General features: G+C 35.6%; 1 protein-coding gene across 1 annotated transcript; it reads left to right on the forward strand.

Annotated features, from left to right (window-relative positions):
* Window positions 1-1,620: 1,620 nt before the first annotated feature.
* LOC144445653 (uncharacterized) lies at window positions 1,621-20,843 on the forward strand. The gene is made up of 13 exons (XM_078135279.1): window positions 1,621-1,695; window positions 6,895-7,055; window positions 7,799-7,902; window positions 8,329-8,536; window positions 9,109-9,215; window positions 9,628-9,836; window positions 11,265-11,448; window positions 11,906-12,089; window positions 12,693-12,796; window positions 13,069-13,210; window positions 17,128-17,210; window positions 19,062-19,224; window positions 19,540-20,843. The coding sequence occupies exons 2-13, from the start codon at window positions 6,902-6,904 to the stop codon at window positions 19,653-19,655; spliced, it is 1,758 nt and encodes a 585-aa protein (XP_077991405.1). The 5' UTR covers window positions 1,621-1,695; window positions 6,895-6,901; the 3' UTR covers window positions 19,656-20,843.
* Window positions 20,844-22,294: the final 1,451 nt, after the last annotated feature.

A 22,294-nucleotide genomic window follows, 5' to 3' on the forward strand; every position in this document is an offset into this window, starting at 1 on the left:
GTGGTTTGTAACAAACATGTTTGATCAATGAAAATCAATGTAATTATGATTCATTTGTATGTCATATCCTTCAAAACACAATAGAGTCCGTTCACCAAGGGGGATGAAATATACATTCAGTGGCCAAATGCATGTTTCTTTGTTTGGTGTTTCATTTTCCAAGGATGATCGAAGTAAACTTATATTTCACATAAGATATTAACGTTATAGTGCAAAAAGTTATATATATTTAGTTAATTTTTAAAGTCACTATCTGGGACAAATACCCAGGGTGAGATTGTTAATAAATGTATGTCCATATGGAGCTAGATGGTCTTTCAATACTTAATTACAACACCTTACATCCTATGTTATGGATTTGATGTGAAGATCTCTATATATATTCAAATTCTAATAAATGTAGGCCTGTTATTATTCATTAACAAAGTATTCCGTTTGAAACATTTTTTCAAAATATTTGAAAAGGAAGATGAAAGAATATATAGTCATGGCTATGGATATATTGGAGGTTTCTTCTTCTCTACATATGCCAGTCAATCTTCTATTTGATCGTCATTTTTGGTTTATTCTTTCCATTTCTTTAGCTTTGAAGAACCTTCTCAAAATTTTCCAGTAGCGGATTTAGGAATTTCGTCTGTGAACTCAACACCACCCCTGAGTTTTTTGTAAGGAGCAACTCTTTCTGAAAGAACAAAAGAAATATAGGTAAATAAGAACTGGTGGTAGCGAAAATGTGGTTTGCAATCTTCTTCATGTTTAATTGGATACTTAATTGAGTACCTTTGAATAAAGCATCAGACAGACTACAAAGTCATTAGTTGCATCTTTTGGTCAAATTTCCTTTTAATTCTTGAAGATAATCTCCCAAATCCCCTGAATTATCATGAGTCATTGTGGTCACATGACAGCATGGTTGAGTACACGTAGAGTTACCTCTATCCATGTGTCTGTGTTGCTGCCCTTGGCACCTTAGCTTTGATCATACTCACTGTGGGTATATCAGGGAAATCACCTACACTGACCTACATAGTTTTCATCACCGTCAAGGTAGGAGGTAAATATAGAACCAGGGCTACGTATTGTAAGAACTATATGTACAGCTTATCATAGTCTGCTGTAAATTATAACTGGTGTTTTTTCTAGATCAATTTTAACCTCTTCTTTTGCTGGTTTTAATAAACCAGCGTTACTATGACTACCTTATTTATGAATTCGTTCTAATAAGCGCCCTCAACCCCTGACTGTGACCCTTCCCTTCCAAACTGTGACCATTCTCTTCACACTCACAATGTAAGCAGTCTTTTCTCTTATAAGGCCAAATCTAAGCCCCATTGAATAAACTTTACCTGACTAATCGATCTCTTTTATATTAACAGCTTATACCTTGTTACAGTTTTTACTTATTTTCTTTGCCTGTTTACCCTACGTATCCATAGGTCAGGAGAATCAAACGACCTGTGCCTGACATATGTCAGAACCTTTTATTGTGCACTCATCAGGAGTACCTAATGTACAATCTATTCATTGTGGGTAGTCACGTGAATGCATGGTAGAGTACACATATTGTTGAGTCTATTCAGTCTCTAGTCTGTGTTGCTGTACGTGTCGCCTTAACTTTGATCATACTCATTGTGGGTATTTCAGGGAAGTCAACTGAATTGACCTACAAAGTTTTCATCACCATCACGGTAGACGGTAAGTATAAAATCGCTGCATATGTACTATGAGAACAACAACTTATGTACAGAAATTATAACTCGCTCAAGGGTTATCAAATGAACGATGGCTATTCTCAATTGTGTAATAGTCTATGTGCATTTGTCCTGGTGACTTTTTTCACAGAGTTGGTTACAGTTGTTGTTGCTGCAATTGGAAAAGGAACATATTCTGAAAGCATTGTAATAAGATACTGAATTGCACACTACATATTAAGATTGTTCCAGTGAAATGTGTTGGCCTAAATGTAATGCTACACTACAGACAAAATAATTCATTCTCTGTGATCATGTGATGAAGGGCACACAGAATGTATTTTGTAATTTTATAATTCATTCATAAGCCAAGCTTGAGTATAAATCAGCAAAAGGTGAGGTGGCTGGGTTCATTTGAACATACTAATTATTCACAACAATTCCTCCCATCACTAATCTATATAAGGCATTGAGCTATATTTAAGTCACTAATCTATATAAGTCACCAATAAATGTATCTAAGTCACTAATCTATATCTAAGTCACTAATCCATATAACTCACTAATCTATATTTAAGACACTAATGTGTGTATATAAGTTACTACTCTGTTTTTGAGTCACTAATTTATATAGCCAAGTCACTATTATATGTATCTAAGTCACTAATGTATGTATCTAAGTCACAATTTATATTTCTCAGTCACAAATCTGTATTTCTCAGTCATTAATCTATATATATAAGTCATTAATCTATGTTTCTAAAATAAGAGAATAGAACACAGAGACATTTGTTTCTGGGATCAACAACATAAAACTCCAATTGCCAATCTTTATCGCGAGATAATTTATGCCGAAGCCAACAATGTTGTTGTGAATACACTAATAAGACCAAAACAACCACCCACAAGTAATACAATGGAAACCAGTTGGTTTGAAACCGAAATTCGACTTTTTCAACAACAACAACCTTACTACAATTTCCTATCTGTCTTAACAAAATCGCACTAACACTGCTTTTTTTAATGCCTTGCATAACAAATATCTTAGTGACGTTGCTACATTTGCATTGTGTGAGCTACCACACTAGAGCAATCAGCTGAGCAAAATTTCACTGGTGACAATTTTCTAACGCCAATTCCTCTTGTGTGAGGGCAAATTTTGATATTTTGGTCAATGGTGGCCGTGAGCCAAATATCTAGCGTGTTTGATAATTTTGGCCATGAGTGAATATTCCTTATGTGTGTGCCTGAAAGGACTTTCTCTCAAGGGCCCATGCGTGGCAATGATGTAATTACAATATGCCCCAGTCTAACACACAGGTGAGTAAACTTCTACATCAATATTACTACGGTATTTTCATGATTTTAGAAGACAGACGTGTCGACTTTTGATCAAATTAACTGTACCCACTGCTTTACTAAGCGGGAATAGTCATGAAACTTTTCCAAATGAGATAAACTTCTCAGGCTATGAAACAATAACCAGCGTCTTGTTGACTATTCCCTCGAAGGCAATAACCACAGGCATTTAGGTCAAAGATCGACACGTTTGTCTTCTGAAACAATGAAAATACAGTCGTTATTGACAGAGAAGTTACTCACCTGTATCTTAGACAGGGTACAGACATTTTAGTACTAACGTCGTCGCCATGCTAGCGATCTTAAAAGAAAGTTGTAAGCATTCTCCTCACGTTCATGATGAAAAATTCACTCGTGGCCAAAATTATTAAACACGAAAGATAATTTGGCTCACGACCATGAATGACCAAATTCTCGTGAACATTTGCCCACATACGAGAGGAATCGGCATGAGGAAACTGCCATGAGTGAAATTTTGCTCAACTGATTGCTCTAGTGTGTGCCTGGCTTTAGGTTATCAGATCATCGCCATTAACATTGTAACAACATTTACTTTAAATGTAACAACTGTACTTTGATTTTAGTCTAGCCAGACAATGACATTTTTTCTTCCATATGGAAGAGATCTATTTGTGGGTGAAAGTCTGTGTGTGTGTGTGTGTGTGTGTGTTTGTGTGTGTGTGTCTGTCTGTCTGTCTGTCTGTCTGTCTGTCTGTCTGTCTGTCTGTCTGTGTCATCGTTTTCGACAAACGGCTGGCTCAATTTAACGAAATTTAGAAGACGTATTCCATAGGGTAATGGCAAGAACTGATTAGGTTTTGTTAAACATTCCATGAATACTAATGAGCAATTTGTGTAATTAGTTGTTTTCGGTAATTAGGCTATATCTCAAGAATGCACACTTCAAATTCAATAGAATTTGGTACATACATTTGCAATACCTAAGAACATCTTTCCTGAAATATTATTGATGTAGCTGTAAGGTTTAATAATTTATTAGCATATTTCGGTAATTAGACCAGGTGGCCACAAAAAACAAAAGCATTGTTTCTGGTCAGGAAATGTCTAAATTCGATGCGAATTTAATTCTTTTTTAATTGTTCATGATTAGTTCTGCAGTTGTCTTTACTGAAGTAGCATTTACCGTAGGTAGAGTTTTTTTGTGTTTTCCCATGGATCTGCAGACTGCATTGGCTGGAAAAACTCAAGGAAATAATGATCGAAGTATATGCCAAATCATATACATTGTAGCAACGTTTACTTTTTCAGACATGTCAACTGATTAAAGTGTAACAACTGTAACATGTGAATATGTGCTTCGGTTTGACCCTTTTTGACTTATGTAGACTTTTGACTCCTGATTTAGGAATTTATGTAGAGGTTTGACCCCCTCTTTGAATGCGAGTACGACCTTTCATTCCATAAAGGACAACGTACATAGTTTCCAAGTGGCTGATAAACAAATTATCCCACTAATTTCTAGTTCTATTTTGTGGATGAATGTAGACATTTTACCCCTAGTTTCTGGCTGAAATGTAAACTTTTAACTCCTAGGTTTGAAAAATCTGTTTATATTTTGTGTTAATTTGAATACGCCACGGTACCACGGTACCTGTACCATTACCTAGCCAAGTACTCTCGCCAACGGGCTTGCAATAGACAATGTTACATGTTACGAGCTTGTTTGTGTTTTGTGTGTACCTCATGTGTGACCATTACTTCTAAAGGTTAGGCGTTCCTTTCCAGGCTAGTTGTCAAAGATACTTGAATGGAAAATTCCGACATAAATACCTTTTTCAAGTGATCGTATTTAAATAAATCATGATTAAAATAATTGAATATTACGAGTGTAACTATTGTGCAGGTTGCGGGCCACTGCGGGTTGCTGTGGGCCACTGGGGGTCATTTTGCGCGGGCTGCTGTAGGCCTGTACCTATTGTTACTATTATTTTCCATTGTTTGCTGGTCACTGGCGGGGTTGGAGGGTTATAGTGAGGATGATAATCATAGTATTGACTGTGTTCATACAGATTATTTACTACATATATATGTATGGGGGGGGGGGGGTTAAGAGAATAGTTTATTTTAACATTAAATGACAACTTAGCAAATGATTACTAATAATAGTATACTACTATAGTCATGGTATTTCAATTTCAATTTCAATCATAATTACACTACACACACTACCGGAAGGTGTGGGCAACTTTAAAAAAAGGAATATGTACTACAACTCTGAGTACAAGGTCTACTTATTACATGAGTGCCAGAGCTGTAGTAGAGTGCATGCCATGTAGCTGGGCCATATATAAAATACAGTTGTGACAATTTCTATGTATAGCAATCGACATAATTTGCATGAACTACAATGAGTACATGTAAATAGCAAAATGCTCGATCAGGTATACGCACCCTATGTCCGACATCTTGAAGCAATTGACGTGACCAGATGGCGCGAATTGTTCAAGGCCGATGGTGGTGCACTCCATGACCCACTCTGACCAGCATCCTCGCTCAATTCCTTTTTATTTATCGGCAATGATTTTACATTTTGCGTGGTCTTCACGAAAGTACTGACGGCCTCGAAAACACTAAGTATATTTTGTGGACAATGTTATGCAAAGGAAGTCTGTCATATCATAAGAAGACTAGTTTTTGATCATTTTGAAACAATAGCTATGATGGCAGTATTTAAAACTTTATTTGAAATATAGAGAAAATAATATTAGAAATCTGGAAAATCTCGACCATTCGTCCCTTAACCTGTGGTTTTACCATTATACGTATCGGTAAAATCAAACGACGTGTATATGACATGTGTCATAACCTTTGACTTTACACTTATCAGGCGTACCTAGAGTTCAAACTTTATAATATTGTGGGTAGTCACATGAATGTATAGTTAAGTACACACATTGTTGACACTATTCAGGTGTCTGTGTTGCTGTCTGTTTCACCTTACCTTTGATCATACGTATTGTGGGTATTTCAAGGGAATTAATCTTGACCTCATTTCCATCACCATCACCGTCAAGGTTGGAGGTAAGTATATAATCAGTGTCGATGGATTATGAGAACCACATGTACAGCTGACCGTAGTCTGGTACAAATTATAATTCTCCCAACCTCCATGTTATGTTGAAGTGAGGTCAGACGAACGACGGCTCAATACTGTAATATTCTATGTACATTTGTCGCGGTGACTTTTGTTTTACAAAATTGGTCGCACTTGTTATTAGTCCAATTGGAAAACGAACATATTCTGCAAGCAAACATAATAAAATACTGAATTCCACGCTACCCGCTATAGTGAGGTTGGTTCAGTTTGTTACCCTGAATCTGTCTCTACACTATGCGTGTGGTCAAGTGTACATAGATCACAACTTTTAAACTCTGCATTCATATAGCAGTACTGCAAGTAAGCCGCGCACAATACAAGTACAACTGTTAAAGTACACGTAAGATAGTCATAGTGAAAACTGTCTTTTAAATAATGCAAATATGCTTGTCATAATACAATTAGAATGTCCTTATTCCCGACTTTTTACCCCCTATATGTGGACTTTCTTTATGTGTATACGCCAGGGTATTATACACCTGCACCATTACCCAGCCAAGTATAGACAATGACAATATTTAGTAGGAGCCTGTATGTTTTCTGTGTCACCTCGTGTGTGACAACTGTTTCCAGAGATGTGATGTTCCTTTTCGGGCTAGTTGTCACACATGATTTTCAATAACGGAAAATTCAGTCACACATCATTTCCTTTATGAAAGTTATCACATTTAAACCACTACTAAAATAATTTAACATTTTGGTGTGTTTTTTTTTAATGAGATGCAGTTTCACAATGTTGCGTGTAAGGCAACTCAAGCGCCCATTAGGGTTGTGTAAACCAGTAGTAGAGAAATGGAAGCCATCCATCGTTACATCAATCACACCAAAACCCGTCGTCCCCGCACAGGTAGTCAGCAGGTATCTATGTATTTCAACAAAGCGACATGGTAAGTGACTATGACGCATAGTGAAGGCCAAAACTAAACACGTCGATCGTTTTATGTTATGTCATTTTATTTACCTACGCATTCGCTTATATTATTTTGGACGATATCCACATTCATTTTTTACACACATTTGGCCTTACGCATTCGTTTGCATCATGTACATTCACCAATAATATTCCAAAATATTTCTGATTTTCTTTATCAAAAGAAGTATTATTAAGATAGATGATAAGTGTGAATAGTGACAAATCAAGGCAGAGCGATACAAATAGGATGTTTCAGTGTGCTTAAACATGAAATTTAGTGATGAGGAAATTGAAGGACTATTTATGATTGCCGTTAAGAGCAGTTGATTGTACTGTCCAATACTGTTCAAAACAATATATGAATACCTTTAACCTTTATCATTCACATATCGATTTTAAGTGGAAAACCTATATGCCAAAGGTAGCTATTAGCAACAAAGTAACGGGGAGGGATCCAATATTAAGCTCCGATCGCAATGTAGATACACGTATATGCATTCGACTCGGTGAAAGATATGTACTGAAGACGTGGTATTGACAATGAAAAAATGAGCATATTTATAACCAAGCAGCGTTATTGAGAGAGATGCATACATTAAGAAATCGAAATATGTACGCAACTTATTTGTCGTTCGAAAACGATCAATTGATATATCCGTTAAAATCTTCAAAAATTGGCTATGGAAAATTACGTACTCTTTTCTTCCTACCACATAGGTATTGTAAAAAGCAAGTTTCCTGATTTGCAAATACCATCTGATGTATCCCTACCTCAGTACCTGTTATCGAGGTTTGAAAAATATGGAGATAAAATCGCTATGGTAAGTCCAGACACTACATTGCAAAATATATAGACAACAACTTTGAGCAATGGTAATGTAAGGTTTTGTCTTATTTATTTTCTCAAAGCAACACTTGACCAGTTTACATGAATTAAAAAGTCTTCAAAGGTGAGGTAAATGAAGATAATATTGGCGAGTAAATAATACAAAGCGTTCTTAAGGCCTAGGCATTCTTGTCAGAATCTGTGTATCATTGAATCTGTGTATCAATTGATTGGCATCTGTTGAGATTCATGCATTCGTATGTGTAAGGTCATGGTAATATTATGCAACCCCTTACAGAAATATAGTGTATTATGTGGAGAGATATTACATTGGTATGAACCGTAGATTTGGTTGAAAACTCGATATGTCGTCCAGAAAAGGAACATCATGTATCTATCAACGTTTATTCATTCCCTTTAGGTCGATGCAGTGTCAAATCATAGCTACACCTACAGACAGTTAAAAGATTTCGTTCGTAGATGTGGCAGTGGTTTGGTCAAATCTGGTTTCAAACAAGGAGATGTCTGTGCATTTTACCTACCCAACTCACCTGATTTTTTCATAACGTCATATTCCGTAGCTTCAATTGGTGGCGTCCTTGGTCCTATAAATCCAACCTTTACAGTTGGTAAGTATTTACAAGATCATCAAGTGGTGATTCTTTCTCGTTTTCTATAGTAATTCCGTCACGGATTAGAGAATGCGAAATATGTATTGTAAATAATTTTCCCTTCGTGAAAGATATTATCATATATATGTCCAGGTATGCATGGTAAATCACGTGTTCTGTCTGCTACAGAAGGTGTACGCTTGCGTTGCATTCGAATCACGTGATTATGACGCCACCCTATAGGACACACGTACGGGCGAGCATCTAAACCTCTCTCATGTGAATTATTGGTACAGTATACCCTCTCTTGTGATATACTTAGGTCAAGCTCAACCGATGTTGATAACGTGAAATATCGCTCCTGATATGAGTACTTAAACATCCCGAGTCAAGGACACGTAAAACAGAAAATGCCTCTCTGATTGAACAACTTAAAGAAGGTGAATCCAAACATAAACAAACAAACAAACAAACAAACATATAAATAAATAAATAAATAAATAAATAAATAAATAAATAAATAAATAAATAAATAAATAAATAATCAAACAAATCTTGACAAAATTTTATTTTTGTGTATTTCCTATGAGACGAGTTCTCTAACCAACTAGCTCACACCGATGCTCAATGGATAATAACAGTGCCCTCTGGTGTTGACAAGGCTAAAGAAGCAGCCGAACGAGTTGGGAACATAAAGGTGTGTTTATGACGTGTCATTATAACTATTTTCAATAAAGTCTTCATAGTTATGTCTTAAATAAAATGTTGTCCCTTGTAGCTTGTGTATACGTAGTTAGGAAAGCATAGGTTCTTTCACATGCCAAAAGACACTATTTCAATCTTTAACCTGCTGTAGTATCTTGTCTAAATCGCGATGCTCTCGAGACCTGTCAATAAATTGGGTGAAAATTGTCAACACAAAAATTGCTATATCTCTGTATTCGTGTTTTCATGTTATCTTAATGTAATTAAATACAACCCTTGCTCTAGTAGTTGTAATTGTCTAGAAATGCTGTGCAATGATGACAATGTCGACTTCGTTTTATTAAAACTGGCTTTGTAGGCGCCGAAGAGTTGTCTCCTTATACACTTAATCTTGATAAACATAGGGTATATATGTGGTTGGTGATGAGCACGTTGATGGATGTATACCATTCAGTACATTTATGAAAGATGATGGTTCTGCATTTCCTACTGATATCAAAATCAATCCTAAGGAAGATGTAGTCATCTTACCATACTCTAGTGGTACTACTGGACTTCCTAAGGGTGTTATGATTACTCACCATAATATAATATCGAACGTAGAGCAAACAACGTGAGTATATTTTTTACCTCAATATACAACACAAGTAGGGAGAGATTTTTGCAGTACAGTAGCAATTTACGATAGCAAATGAACCTGGTCAGTCCATTTTTGCATTGATGTATTCGTGTATTTGTGCATCCTGTTGTTATGTTGCATGACAGGCACAAGTTAAATAAGAACAAACCTGGCATAAATACGATTTATCAGTAGGGACATGTGTAAGTGGCCTTACTTTTGTGATATTACATAAACATACGTACTAGTAGTAGTGACAAAAGAAATGAAAATGTTAAGAGAGAATGAGTTGTCATTTTGTTGAAAACGCTATAAGGATGATGTAAATGCTTTCGAACTCAAAACTGCACAAGCTACATCTCGCAATTTTTGTAAAAAACGATTGAACATTTATATAACTTACTTGTAACATCGTGCACCACGGAGAGTATTAAATCACCAGTGTGTCACTGTTGTCGCTGTATACATGATACGGTACAATAGATAAAGTCATGTACATTTTTGTCCGTGCCCAAACATCAGCACCCTGAATGGCGATCATGGTTTCAATTTAATCTTCTTACTTCACTATTTATGAATGATATCCACCTCCTATTAACATGAACAATGCCTTATTATTGCTATTTTAACAATTTGTAATGAATAGCGTATGGTTGTTTGTTCAAGAATGTTACCATGGTTACATAAAAATGCAAGTTTTTACTCAAGGTTTAACCTTGTAACTACATCACCGGCTGTTGATATTGTCCACTTATAAACATTTACTGTCCAGTATCTTTTCATAAGTAATTGTGGATTTCACCAATTTTCAGTGGTTATATTCGTGGTTACTTGATGAAAGCAGGTTTCAACTGAAACTGGGAAGTGGAAGTTTAAAGGTCATTGTGAGATCACGATTAAAACTAAGTTTGAAAATAATTTTCTGATAAATCCATAAAACAATTTGTAGTGGATAAATACAAACGACAAAATATAATCTTTGTGGTTCCAGTTATAAGTGATATGGTTAGTGCGATGAGGTCCTAACTCCAAAAATACCAAAAAATTATTTTCGGCACAGCTTTCACCAACCGTGACAACTTTTGTTAAGATAAGTGGAGAAAACAGTGAAATATCGAAAAATATAATTGGAGCATTAGGGAAATATATAAACTATAGAAAAACATCATTTTTTTTCATTGGGCCATTTGGACTATGAACCAAATTTGACCTTTTCGAAGATGAAAAATCACACATGGACAAAGTTAATATTGTAGAAATTTTAAAATCACCAAAATGGAGTTAGGCGCTTATGGCACTAACCCTTCAAATAACAGTGGGAATCATATAGTTAGGATAACCGGGTTTGAAGATAGTTGTCTTGGTCATTGAAACACACAATACCAATAATGTACTTTCGAATGTCTCGTCCTCCTTGAACAGGAAAGCTGAAAGTCTGTCAATAGACAGTGACAACAATATAACCGTAACTGTCGTGCCTTTTGCTCATATCGGAGGATTTTCGTTTGTCATGACACGTTCACTGCTTGAGGGATATAAAATTATAATACCACCCATGTTGATGCCAGAACTGGAAGTTGTGCTAATGAATGTGGAAGAACACAAGGTATTGTATCTTTACGAAGATGTTTAATTTACACCTGAAGGTGACTCATTAAAGTTTTATCTATAACAATACACACATAACACACATAGGCACACACATACATGACACACAGACAGACACATACACACTGTATATATATATATATATATATATATATATATATATATATATATATATATATATATATATATATATATATATATATATTGATATCGAAGTTGACACTCATGACAGGAAAGACACAGACGATATACTATACATATGTAAATATTATGAGTCTTTTCTGAGGCTCTATCGTTACGGTATAAAGGATTCCCAATACTATTCTGTTGCTATGGTGCTCGGTTGCTACAGATATTTTAAGATGATTGAGAAGAGCTTGATACAAATCGTTTCTTTTCAGTTAATTTGTTAACGCACCAATCATGAGTACTCTTTGTGTTTTATTGTTGCCTAGGTTACCACTCTATGGGCTTCTTCTCCATATGTACAGCTTCTTGTTAATGACTCAAACGTCGACAAGTATGATTTGTCTTCATTGAAACATATTGGTGTTGCAGGAGCTCCTATTAGTTCTGAGACAATTGAGAGTGCTAAGAGAAGACTTTCTTCACACAACAAAGAACTGATCATACAACAAAGTTAGTGGATTATGTCAAATTTGACCTTTGTACGTGTACTTAACTTGCTGCAGCAAAATTACATAATGGGGCGGGGGGGGGGGCTGGGTTTGTCTGTCGTTGTTACTCGCATACTCGATGATAGATACATTCTGAGCTACCATACTTGACATATATACTGTACGTTTGATAAATCGTGCAGAAGTCTCCTGATAATTGAGAACCACATCAACAAACCATATTGGACATTTTCATTTTTTTATGGCGAATGTATGGAACAAATTATATTATTAATCAATACACGAGTATAAAATAGCTTAATATGACAATTGAAGCTTGGGTACTTAAAACATTAGCTACTCTGTAGAGTCACAGACAGACAGACAGACAGACAGACAGACAGACAGACAGACAGACAGACAGACAGAACTGATGGCAGAAAAGCAGGCAGATGGGCATACATACATACATACATACATACATACATACATACATACATACATACGTACGTACGTACGTACGTACGTACGTACGTACGTACGTACAGACAGACAGACAGACAGACAGACAGACAGACATCCCCCTACACACAAGGATATATTTTTTGTTTTATCTTTTTACAAGTTTATGGACTTACTGAGGCGACAACTATAGTCACGATGTGTTCACTTCACGATGGATGTCCACCAGGGTCATGTGGGTTATTATTACCCAATACCGAAGCAAAGGTACCTAGCCTCTACTTTTGCATTTCAGCTTTATTTAAGTTTAAAGGAAAAATATAATGAATAAGTGTATGTATGTATGTATGTATGTATGTATGTATGTATGTATGTATGTATGTATGTATGTATGTATGTATGTATGTGTGTGTGTGTGTGTGTGTGTGTGGGTGTGTCTGGGTGTGGGTGTGTTTATGCATGGTATTCGTTTTAGGCATTCATGTTTATTATTCTTTTTGACTTTATTTCATCTTTACTTACTTCCATACATTTACTAGGTCGTTGACCTTGAGACAGGTGAAATATTGGGTGCTGGTGAAGATGGTGAGCTGTGCTTCCGAGGACCTCAGATTATGAAAGGTTATCTGAAAAATGAGAAAGCAACAAATGAGACATTAGTTGATGGCTGGCTACACACAGGTAATGATATAGTGGCATATGTTTATTATAAATCCCTGGGATACTAGCCTATGTATTCATGGTCCATTTGCTCATAGCAAAGATACCCTTTTGGGGCTCAAGATCAAGGTGATCTTTCTCTGAATTTGCAAGTAATTATAGGTGATTAAATCTTGAAACTCTAGAACCCTCAGTTTAAGAAAATGTTTGTATTTCCCGGATGATATCCCCCATAACAGTGAAATCTGTAGTCATAATCAGACTCAAATAAGCAATTTTTAAAAGCTTTCTGGTTAAAACCTTGTCAGGAAGCTTAAACTTGTTCTCTGTTCGATACTGTGTTCATCAGATAATCGAATGACAATGTATTTAAGCAATACATATCCCCCTGGGCATGGTATACCAAAGTTTTAACCAGTGAACGAAATATATGCATGAGTCAGAGCGAGTGAACATACTGAGTGCACAGGTCAACACTGACAGGTATACCATCCCCAGGGGTGGTTTATCGCTATTATATAATACCAGTATATCGGAAATAACAGTATATACGGGAGGACTGGAGGAAATCGCACACGGTCCGTTAAGTAAAACATTACCCTCCCCATTCTCCATTTGTAAATAGTGACCCTTCCATTCCCATGACAATTGCATATATTGAACGTTAATCAATCTTCCCATTATATGTATGCACTCACTGTCGCAGTTTTCGGACAGACTCTGTGTTCGGACAGATATCGACTCTTCTCTAGATCCTCGCTGGTTTTGTTTTTTGGGACTGTCATATTGTCATGCTCAAGCATTCGTACAAAATATCATGCAATACTAAAGTTTTGATTCAACACTAATTTTGTGGTATCGGTTTTGAGAGCACTATATCGGTGATCAGAAAGTTACTGTATGTAACAATACTGCCGTAGTTGTCATTTTTTCGCTAAAATTTTCTCCCAGTGCTCAGTTCAAACTAGAGGACCTTATCCATGAAATCTAGGTGGTTTTTTAATGTAAATTTTGGACGTATCTTGAGCAAAGAAGTGTCTCAGATATAGGAGAGTACTCACGTTTGCGTGCCCAAGATAGAGACTGCCTAGTAGCGCCATAAACTGTGATCGAATCCCCGGGGTCAAATACGGTAGTAGGATGGTGTTCATGATAATTCACAATCAAATACAACTTTTGTGCAACAGTGATTAAAATATCACAATACCACTATTTCGAGTGACGAAATTCATAATTTACGTGACAAATACGTAAATCAGAGTGGAAGTTCGTCTCCAATTACTAATAGGGTGAGATAGTACAATCAATACCAGATTTAAACTGAATGCCTCCCGTAAGGGAATAACTAATTATGCAACTTAAACTAAAACAACTATGGGGTAACAGGCTTTTTTTGGACAAGCGTGCTTTCTTAGGGTAATGTGTGTGCCAAATTATACGGAATTTTAAGAGTACATGATGCTGATTACTGAATATCGGTCATTATTCAAAATACTCATTAAAGTTAAAAGTTGTAGCAACAAACTTCATAGGACAGGTGCGTATTATTGTGGTTGATATATTTACCATATTATACGAAATTTGAAGCTTGCATTTTTAAGATACAGCCTAGTTACCTAAATTCATTAATTATTATTCATTAAATTTTATAGGACATATCCGCTTTGTTATGGTTAATGTATGTACAAAATGATATTGAAATTCAAGTATGTATTCTTATGATATATCCTACTTACATAAATCATTAATCATGCAAATTAGTTATTAACACTGTAAGGTACATTAACAAACTTTATAGGGCGTATAAACTTTGTTATGTTTAATGTATGAAGTAAATAATATTGAAATCGAAGTATGCCCTAATTATCGAAATTACATAATTATGCAGATTATTCACTAAATATTTAAGCAAAATCAACAACTTTTATAGGAGATATGCACTCTGTTATATTTAACGTATGTATTTAATTGTATTGAAATTGAAGTATGCAGTCTTAAGATATAGCCTAATTACTGAAACTCATTAATTATGCAAATTATTCATTAACACTGTAAGATACATCAACAAACTTTATAGGACATATGTGTTTTCTTATGGTTAACGTATGTACTAAATTATATTGAAATTGAAGTATGCATTTTAAGATGAAGCCTAATTACCAAAAATAATTAATTATGCAAATTATTCATTAACACTGTAAGGTACATCAACAAATTTTACAGAACAAATGTTGTTATGTTTAACGAATATACTAAATTATATTGAAATTGAAGTCTTAAGATATTGCTTAATTAGTTGATTTCATTGATATGCAAATTTCCCTAATTAACATGAACAGATCTCACTCAAAATCTTATCATGTCTAGCCATTTCCCCAAACATTATATCTCTACCAAATTTCATTGAGTCAGCCGTTTTTAAGAAAATAAAGACACAGACAGATACACGACACACAGACATGCACACACACAGACAGACAGACAGACAGACAGACAGACAGACAGACAGACAGACAGGCAGACAGACACCTTTATATATACCTCCCGTACCCTTACGGGAGCTAACAATGTATCGTTATTAAACAATTTTCTTACAATATATGTATTTGTACTTAAGACTGGTAAAAGTAAAGGTTGAGTGTTCATCTCACGTTTACATCTCAAAACACACAAAACAAATTGACAATCATTGAATCTTCAATATGGTCACAGAACTACAGATTGTAAGATGTGACCCTCCCGCAAACATTATAATACAAAATATGACCCTCCCCGAAGAACAGGTTTGTAAAATGTGACCCACTCCCTGGTCTCCCTGTAAATACTGAATTGGAAACAAGATAAGAGCTAACAATTTATGGTTTCATTTGCCCCCCCCCCCCCCGAATATGTATTTACGGGAGTAAGATGTTTATACTTTCCAATTTCCCAATCGGATTGATGACCGATACTCTAGGACAGGGTCCTAGACAAATGCCATATTTGAATAATGGTAAGTTGGTCAGTGTGAGCTCTTACACTTGTTTTGAACAGTTTATGGCATTACACGTTCACGTACGTACCTGTTTCTATTCTGCAGCTGCCAAGTCGAGAACCATGCATGCCTTGTCCTAAGTTGTAGGCGATAATTTCTACAACTAAGCGATAGCAAACATAGCTGGGCTGCTTTCGAAATTTCCAAGACTTTAGGAAATTAGCTCAGACTGAATGTACATGTTTAACTAGGATCCTTTTAGAAGTAGCCAGCCAGGGAGCAGATGGCCGATCCTTGCCTCAGCTCGTCCCCTTCAAAGTGACGCCATACTTTATTCCAGCTTTAAAGTCTTATAAACATAAATTATACAATACTGAAATGATTGGGTGATAAAATCATCAACACATAAATGAATAAAAGGAAGTGTTGTTGTTGTTGTTGTTGTTGTTGTTGTTGTTGCTGTTGTTGTTGTTGGTATTGTTGTTGTTGTTGTTGTTGTTGCGCCTTAATTTAATGCAAATAATATTGAGAAAATATGAAAAGTATTCACATAATGTGATCACGTCATTGTTCTTCCAGCTGCCTGTAATTAGTCATTATTTGACATCGATGATATTTTAATGACTTAATGTTGTCATCTCAGAAGAATACTATTCGCGAAATGCAAACATTTGTTCCAAGTATTAATTCATGATAGCGGAGAGTCCATGGTGACCTCGCGTTACATCTAAACTTTGCGAATTTTATAAAGTTGTATTCTATCACCGGTAACACTAGTTTAATGTCTAGACCAATCAGAACTCTCGATTTGCTCCACAGCTAACTAGTTATTTGTGGTTTATATAACAAAGAGTTTGAAATGTGATGATACATACAGTATCCACAAATCCAAGCAAAATTGAAGGCATTCAGTATAGTCACTGATAGAATACTTCTTAAACATGATTATGAATTCATATTGCAGGAGATATTGGTCATTATGATGAAACAGGACATTTCTTTGTTGTTGACCGACTTAAGGAAGTAATCAAGTACAAGGGTGTGCAGGTTGGTATTTCTGAAATATTTTATTTTATTTTGTCACTCTTATGCTAATGGTAACAGTGTATATTTTCATCCATTTATCTGTCATGCTCAATGACATCACGAGTGACTCTACAAACTTCTACTTCTTAACTGTTTATGGAAAATTCTATCATCGTGTCATGAAAACAAAAACTGCTAAAACCGTTACGTATCAACATTAAAAAAACAACATAAACATTAATTCTAATCATATCTTTCTTGTATTGATGATGTTGTAATCGCCTCGGTAATTAAAGATTAAAAGCTGTTGATCTTTTCTAGACCCATTGTGAGTTAAAATTGAATAATCAAAGGTCGCCATGCAAGTGAGTATAGGTCGCCATGATCATAAAATGTCCCCATTTTAGAATGCAAAATGGCCGCGAAATGTATAGGGATTGAAAAATTGTCTATTCCTTGTGTAACAAAGTGTCGACGTCGTATTTGCTACTGATCAATGTTAACGTTAAATCTCCACCAGTGTTACTTTTTGATCTCCGCACCTAACTTGTAGATCATTATAACTACTCGAACCATTCTCATATCTCCACTATTATACGGGATCACCTTGGACTTTAGAGGTATAACTCAGACTACATGCAATGTTCATGGTTAAGTTTTAACCATTTTAGAAGTAGCCAGATCGAAGCTTCTAGTTTAGGCCTAACTGTTTCTGTAAGCTCGCTCGCTTCTCTTCTAAAGTGAATCCATATTTTATTCCAATTTCAAATTCTTATAAACCTAAATTATACAATACTTAAATGTTTGGATGAGAAAATCATCAATACTGTAAATGAATAAACCAAAGAGTGTCGTTGCCTTAATTCAATGTAAATGATATTGACAAATATGAAAGATAGCTTAACAATTTGATCGCGCCATTGCACTTCCAGCTGCATGTAATTAGACACTGTTGATCTTTTAATGACTTAAATTTGTCATCTCAGACTATTGTTAGTGAAATACAAAAGCTGCTCTAAGTATTAATTCACGATAGCTGAGAGTTCACATTAACATCGCGTCACATCCAAACTGTGAATATCAGAACATTGTATTCTGCCATTGGTAATGTATGTCTTTATGTATGTATGTATGTATGTATGTATGTATGTATATGTATGTATGTATGTATGTATGTATGTATGTATGTATGTATGTATGTATGCATGCATGCATGCATGCATGCATGCATGTATGTATGTATGTATGTATGTATGTATGTATGTATGTATATGTGTGTATGTATGTATGTATGTATGTATGTATGTATGTATGTATGTATGCATGCATGCATGCATGTATGTATGTATGTATGTATGTATGTATGTATGTATGTATGCATGCATGTATGTATGTATGTATGTATGTATGTATGTAGGTATGTATGTATGTATGTATGTATGCATGTGTGTATGTATGTATGTATGTATGTATGTATGTATGTATGTATGTATGTCTCTCTGTCTCTCTATCCGTCCATCTTTGTCTTTCTGTCTTACACCCTATATTTCTCTGTAACTACCAGTGTTTGTCAGTCTATCTGACTGCCTGTCTCTATCTAATTCTGTATGTGACTGTCTCGCACTGTGTCTGTCTGTCTGTCTGTCTGTCTGTCTGTCTGTCTGTCTGTCTGTCTGTCTGTCTGTCTGTCTGTCTGTCTGTCTGTCTGTCTGTCTGTCTGTCTCTCTCTCTCTCTCTCTCTCTCTCTCTCTCTCTCTCTCTCTCTCTCTCTCTCTCTCTCTCTCTCTCTCTCTCTCTCTCTCTCTCTCTCTCTCTCTCTCTCTCTCTCTCTCTCTCTCTCTCTCTCTGACAGTGTTTCATTTACGTTGGCAGGTTGTCCCAGCACAATTAGAAGCTCTATTACTAACCAACCCAGATATTGAAGATGCTGCTGTGATTGGTGTGCCTGGTGAAGAGGGGGGAGAACATCCCAAGGCATTTGTTGTCCCTAAATCTAAAAAACTGACACCAGAAGATGTTATCAAGTTTGTTGAAGGTCAGAGGACCTTTCGGTTCAACTTAAAAACTATGTTACTGTAGGTTGGCTCAAAGGCATCAGATTACCGAGTACGGAAAAAGCAACTACTTGATCACGTTATGTTTTTTTTTTCATTTCGTGATTTTGTGAGATAATCTTCCAGAAATAAGAGGAGATTTGAACAAAAAGATGCAAATGACTTTGTAGTCTGTCGTCTGCTTTATTAAAAGGTACTCAATTAAGTATCCAATTAAACATGAAGAAGATGACTTTTTTAAACACAGTTACGCCACCGATAGTTCTTATTTACCTATGTTTCGTTTCTTCTTTCAGAAAGAGTTGCTCCATACAAAAAACTCAGGGGTGGTGTTGAGTTCACAGACCAAATTCCTAAATCCGTGACTGGAAAAATTTTGAGACGAGTCTTGAAAGCTAAGGAAATGGAATAAACCAAAAATGAAGACCGGAAAATAGATTTACTTTGTGTAGAGAAGAAGTAACCTCCAATATCCATAGCCATGACTTCATATATTCTTTCATATTTCTTTTCAAATATTTGAAAAAGATTTAAAACGGAATATTTTGATAATGAATAACTATATATATAAAGAGAGGTCTTCATATCAAAGCCATAATATAGGACGTAAGGTGTTGTAATTAAGTATTGATCGACTATCTAGCACCATATGGACATACATTTATTAACAATCTTACCCTGGGTATTTGTCCCAGATGGTGTCTTTAAAAATTAACTAAACATATGTAACTTTAAAACCTTTTGCACTATAATAATGTTAATATTATATGAAATGTGAATTTGCTTCAAATCATCCTTGGGAAAACTAAAACAAAGAAACATGCAAACTGAATGTATATTTTATCCCTCGAAGTGTACAGACTTTATTTGCATTGTGAAGAATATGACATAAAACTGAATTATAATTGCATTGATTTTCAGTGATCGAACATGTTTGTTACAAGCCATATTCGACCAGGAACTGTTACAGTAACAAAACCTGAGATTAGTAACCTGCGTAATAAATGTGATCGACTGTGATTAATGGTGCAACTAGAGTTACACTGCAAATAGTTTGTCTGAAATTCAATGACCAAGCTCAGGGTTTTTAGTATACATCAGGCTGCGCCCATACATTAAGTTAGGGGGAGGCTTTTTATGTAGAAAGTCCTTTATATGATATGATCTTAGTGAATTTTAGTGTTACACAACCTGCTGATCGTGATCCAGTTTGACATTTCGATTGAAAAAGTAGTTTATCCTATTAAAAAAGTACTGTTTTAAATGTTATACCCATGACCCAAGTCACCTCTATGATATGTCAGCGAAAATAACAATATAAAGTTGTAAAAAAATAGTATAGAACTTAAGTGTTTGTAAGACATTCTTCCTGTGACACGGTTATAGTTTGCACACTGGTAGACTCTCGCATATCTAAAGCGGTATTGGATTCCCCATAGACTGTAGGTTCGTCGTTGTGTTGCCTGCACCTGTATCCACTCACGTGTTCAGCCAATGTTTAATAGGATCGCCAACAACTGGCAGTCTGCCAGTCTCTAGTTCCTGGGGAGGGGGGGGGGCGTATATTTCAAGAGCTATAAAGTCACAATGACCTCGAATACTGATGGATTGCTAAACTTATTACTTTCCTTTGTTTGTATCCGACAATCTTTTCGAATAAACCTTACCTGACTAATCGATCTTGTTATATTGATAGTTTATACCCAGTTTCAATTTCACTCATTTTCTTTGCCTGTTTACCATATACGTATCCATAGCTCATTAGAATCAAACGAAACGTGCCTGACATATACCAGAACCTTTTATTGTGCACTCATCACGCGTATTTAGTGTTCAATGTATACATTATGGGTCATTGTGGTCACATGAATGCATGATTGAGAATAGTGCACGTAGACTTGCTTCTATTCAGGTGTCTGTGTTGCTGTCCTTGTCGCATTGTGGGTATTTCAGGGAAGTCAACTGAACTGACCTACATAGTTTTCATCACCGTCAATGTAGGAGGTAAATATAGAATCAGGGCTATGTATTATAAGAATTACATGTACAGCTTATCATAGTCTGCTGTAAATTATAACTCCCAACCTCAAAGTAGGTTGAAATGATGTCAGACGAACGACGGCTATTCTCAATACTGTAATATTCTATGTATATTTGTCCTGGTGACTATTGTTTTATACAATTCTTCACACTTGTTATTGCTCCAATTGGAAAACGAATATGAAATGAAAGCATATAATAAAATCCTGAATATTCCACACTACCCGCAATACTATAAGACTGGTTCAATTTGTTGCCCTGAAGCTACCTCTACACTAATGTATGTGCTTAAGTTGTCAAAGATCACAACCTTTTAAACTCTAGGAGTACTGTAAGCTTGTCAGGGTGCAAGATTGGCCTTTGAAAGTACACATAAGTTTGTCTTAGTGCAAATAGGTTTGTGATAGTGCAAGTAAGATTGTCATAGTAACAACTATCTTGTAATAGTGCAAACAAGCTTGTACAAGTACCATGTCATTGTTCACGTGACCCTATAAGTGGACAGCATAGTTTACAATTAGGTTGAAGTATACCCCCGCCAATATTGAAGCCGTGCACAGTTACACCTAGCTTCTGTCTGAAATATAGACTTTTGACCCTACTTTTTTAATCTCGTCAGTTTTTGTATTCGTAATTTGTGACCACTGTTTCAAGAGATGTGATGTTCCTTTCCAGGCTAGTTGTCACACATACGTGAATGGAAAATTCAGTCATGCATCCTTACCTTTTTCAAAGTTATCACATCAACCTTGACTAAAATAATTTTAAATTTTGGTGGGTTTTTTATGAGATGCAGTTTTACAATGTTGCATGTAAGGCAACTCAATCGCCCACTACGGTTGTGTAAACCACCAGTTGATAAATGAAAGCCATCTATCGTTTCACCAATCACACCAAAACCCGTCGTCTATGCACAAGTATTCAGCAGGTATCTATGTATTTCAACACACAGACATGGTAAGTGACTATGACGCGTAATGAAGACCAAAACTAAACACGTCATGTTAGTTT

Source organism: Glandiceps talaboti, chromosome 14, assembly GCF_964340395.1.
Source record: "Glandiceps talaboti chromosome 14, keGlaTala1.1, whole genome shotgun sequence".
Lineage (NCBI taxonomy): Eukaryota > Metazoa > Hemichordata > Enteropneusta > Spengelidae > Glandiceps > Glandiceps talaboti.

Excerpts from the sequence above, each read along its gene's own strand:
- LOC144445653 (XM_078135279.1), top strand. The coding sequence starts at position 6,902 with ATGTTGCGTGTAAGGCAACTCAAGCGCCCATTAGGGTTGTGTAAACCA. Across the intron at positions 7,056-7,798 it reads TATTTCAACAAAGCGACATG|GTATTGTAAAAAGCAAGTTT; the intron begins GTAAGTGACTAT and ends CCTACCACATAG. Across the intron at positions 9,216-9,627 it reads AACGAGTTGGGAACATAAAG|GGTATATATGTGGTTGGTGA; the intron begins GTGTGTTTATGA and ends TGATAAACATAG.